Source organism: Cyprinodon variegatus, unplaced genomic scaffold (assembly GCF_000732505.1).
Source record: "Cyprinodon variegatus isolate N-32 unplaced genomic scaffold, C_variegatus-1.0 Scaffold1245, whole genome shotgun sequence".
NCBI classification, from domain to species: domain Eukaryota; kingdom Metazoa; phylum Chordata; class Actinopteri; order Cyprinodontiformes; family Cyprinodontidae; genus Cyprinodon; species Cyprinodon variegatus.
Genome location: NW_015151698.1, coordinates 101,853 through 104,318, shown reverse-complemented (window position 1 = coordinate 104,318; position 2,466 = coordinate 101,853). Strand labels below are relative to the sequence as shown.

The window sequence follows — 2,466 nt, the reverse complement described above, 5'->3', positions numbered from 1 at the left end:
ATCTGGTGAACTATAAAGTGCCTTGAGATGACATGTGTTTTGTGCTATAGAAATGAACTGAATTGAATTGGGTTTTTTTAATATTATAGACCGGCACATATTAGTAGATTAGATGGGAGTGAAAGGAAAACAACTCACAGTTTTTATATCTTTGCTACAAATAATAACCTGCATTTCTTTGGGGTTATATCTCTAATTGGTTTGTTTAATTAGAGAATATACATCCTTTTTTTAATGATAGATGAAGCCACAGATTCTAACTTAGCTTTTAGTCTGGACTTTGACTGGACCGTTGGAATACACACAGATACTTTGATTTTCAACTATTACATTGCAGATCTGGCTCTATAATTCATGGTGAATCTCCACTATTTTATAACATGTTTTCTGTCTCAGTTGCCATGAAGAGCAATGTCCCACACCATGAATCTCCCACTGCCATGTTTTGTTGTGGCGGGGCTTTGATCAGGGATGTTTACAGTCATAGTTTTTCCTCTATCCAGTAGATAAATTCGGCCTCCATCTTCCCAGAGCAATATCTTCACTGGAAAAAATCGAAATCTAGATAAGTCTTTTTTTTTCTATTAAAATAAGTGCATTTGTTCTTGGATTGAGGAGGTAAAAGAGACATTTTGCCAATAGAACAAGACAATTTACACTTCAAATAAGAAAACACTATTGCATTGTCTTATTTCAAGTGCATGTTATCTAATGATCTTATAATAGAGTAAAAATACTCATTCCATTGGCAAACTATCTCATTTACCTACTCAAATTAAGGATAAATACACTTAATTTAAGAAATTTTTACTTATTTCTAGACCATTTTTCCAGTGTTTAACCTGTTTCAATAATAATAATGATAATAATTTAACTTTATTGATCTCATATTGGAGAAATTTACCTCCGCATTTAAGCCATTCCCTTGGGGAGCAGTGGGCTGCCATTGTGCGGCACCCAGGGAGCAGTGTGGGGTTAAGGGTCTTGCTCAGGGACCCAGAGTCTCTCTCCTCTTGTTGCAGACAGCAAATTCTTAAAACTGCTCCATAAAAGCCAGATTTGCAATTATACATAGATGAAATCACAAAGTGAACCGTATTTACTAATAATCTGACCTCTGTAGGTAGTTGGCTGCACTTCTTTTCAAATAAAAACTGCATTTCACTGCTTGTCGGGAAAAAACTAACAAAAAAAAATATGATTCCCTACTGCATTTAATTGTTCTGTGGTTTTAATGTAACAAAATGTGAAAAGAGGGATTATGCATATGGCTGCAAGAGTCTACATCAACCTGACTATGGCGTTCTGTTTGCTGTAGCATTCAGCTGTACCACCACCAAACCATCCATGGGAACACTGAGGAGCTGCGCAGCATGGCCTCCCAGCGGGGGGTCCCCGCTCCTCTGTCCACGCTGCCCATGTTCAACAGCCGAACCGGAGAGAGGGCTTCACCGCTGCAGTCAGACAGCATCCCTCTCATCATGGCCCAACAGTGAGCATCTCACCCGCCAACTGCTGATGTTCTGACCTGTTGTTGCATCTTCCTGTGACACTAGACAACCAGTGCCACCAGGGGGCGCCACTGTGCCAGTGTAAATTGCAGTAGCATCAGTTTAGCATTTCATCCCATTATTCACAGCCGTAACAATAAAAATCACACAATACACCAAGATATGAGTAGGTTTTTACTGAACTCTTTATTTCTACAGCATATTTACCACGATAGTAGATTCAAAACCTGAAATTTTGGCTTTTAATTTCAGTGTGCCACCCCTAGATTTTTAGTGGCCCCATCTGGCCCCCCTATGAAACATTTTTGCAGACAACTCTTCCAGTATGGAGTGAACACTCGTTACCAAACAGAATAGCCAGTTTGGGTGTCCTGAAAGTCCTGCTTTCTGGATTATTATCAATCTTTTTTTTATTGAAATCAATCAAAGTAGAGAAATTTACTTGTTACATCAGCGAAAATAGTCAAGAAGAAGGAACCAGATGAAATCACATGCTGTGAATAATGTTTGTGTAGAAAAAGGTTGTTACAATAGAAAGCAGTTAAAGTTCCCATAAGTAGAGTTTGTGTTTTAAAAAATGAACAAAAACATAAGCAAGATATCAACTTTACCTGCATCACTACTGAACATTCTGGGTTTTTTGGGGGTTTTTTTAACGGCACTAGTGGCTCATTTTCAGTAAGCTGAAAGGAAAGGGGGTATGAGAGAGGAGCAGAAACATGCGGCAAAGGACCACAAGTCAGATTCGAACCCTGGTCATCCACATCGACGACTAAGGCCTCCATACATGGGTCGTCTACGCCAATCACTGCGCCACCAAAGCACGCCTGCATTTTTTAATCTTTTGATCAAATATCTTTTATTCAGAGATGGCAAAAGTACTCACTTTCCGTACTTGAGTAAAAGTACAGATACTTGTGTTAAAAAATACTCTGGTAAAAGTGGAAGTACTGAT

At 38.8% G+C, this 2,466-nt stretch overlaps 1 protein-coding gene across 1 annotated transcript in view; it reads left to right on the top strand.

Annotated features, from left to right (window-relative positions):
- LOC107102377 (alpha-sarcoglycan-like) overlaps positions 1-2,466 on the top strand; it is a 13,821-nt gene that overhangs the window by 8,543 nt on the left and 2,812 nt on the right. Inside the window, exons 7-8 of the mRNA XM_015401665.1 lie at positions 397-502; positions 1,319-1,492. Coding sequence (XP_015257151.1) covers positions 397-502; positions 1,319-1,492 — 280 coding nt within the window. The remainder of the gene's footprint in view (positions 1-396; positions 503-1,318; positions 1,493-2,466) is intronic.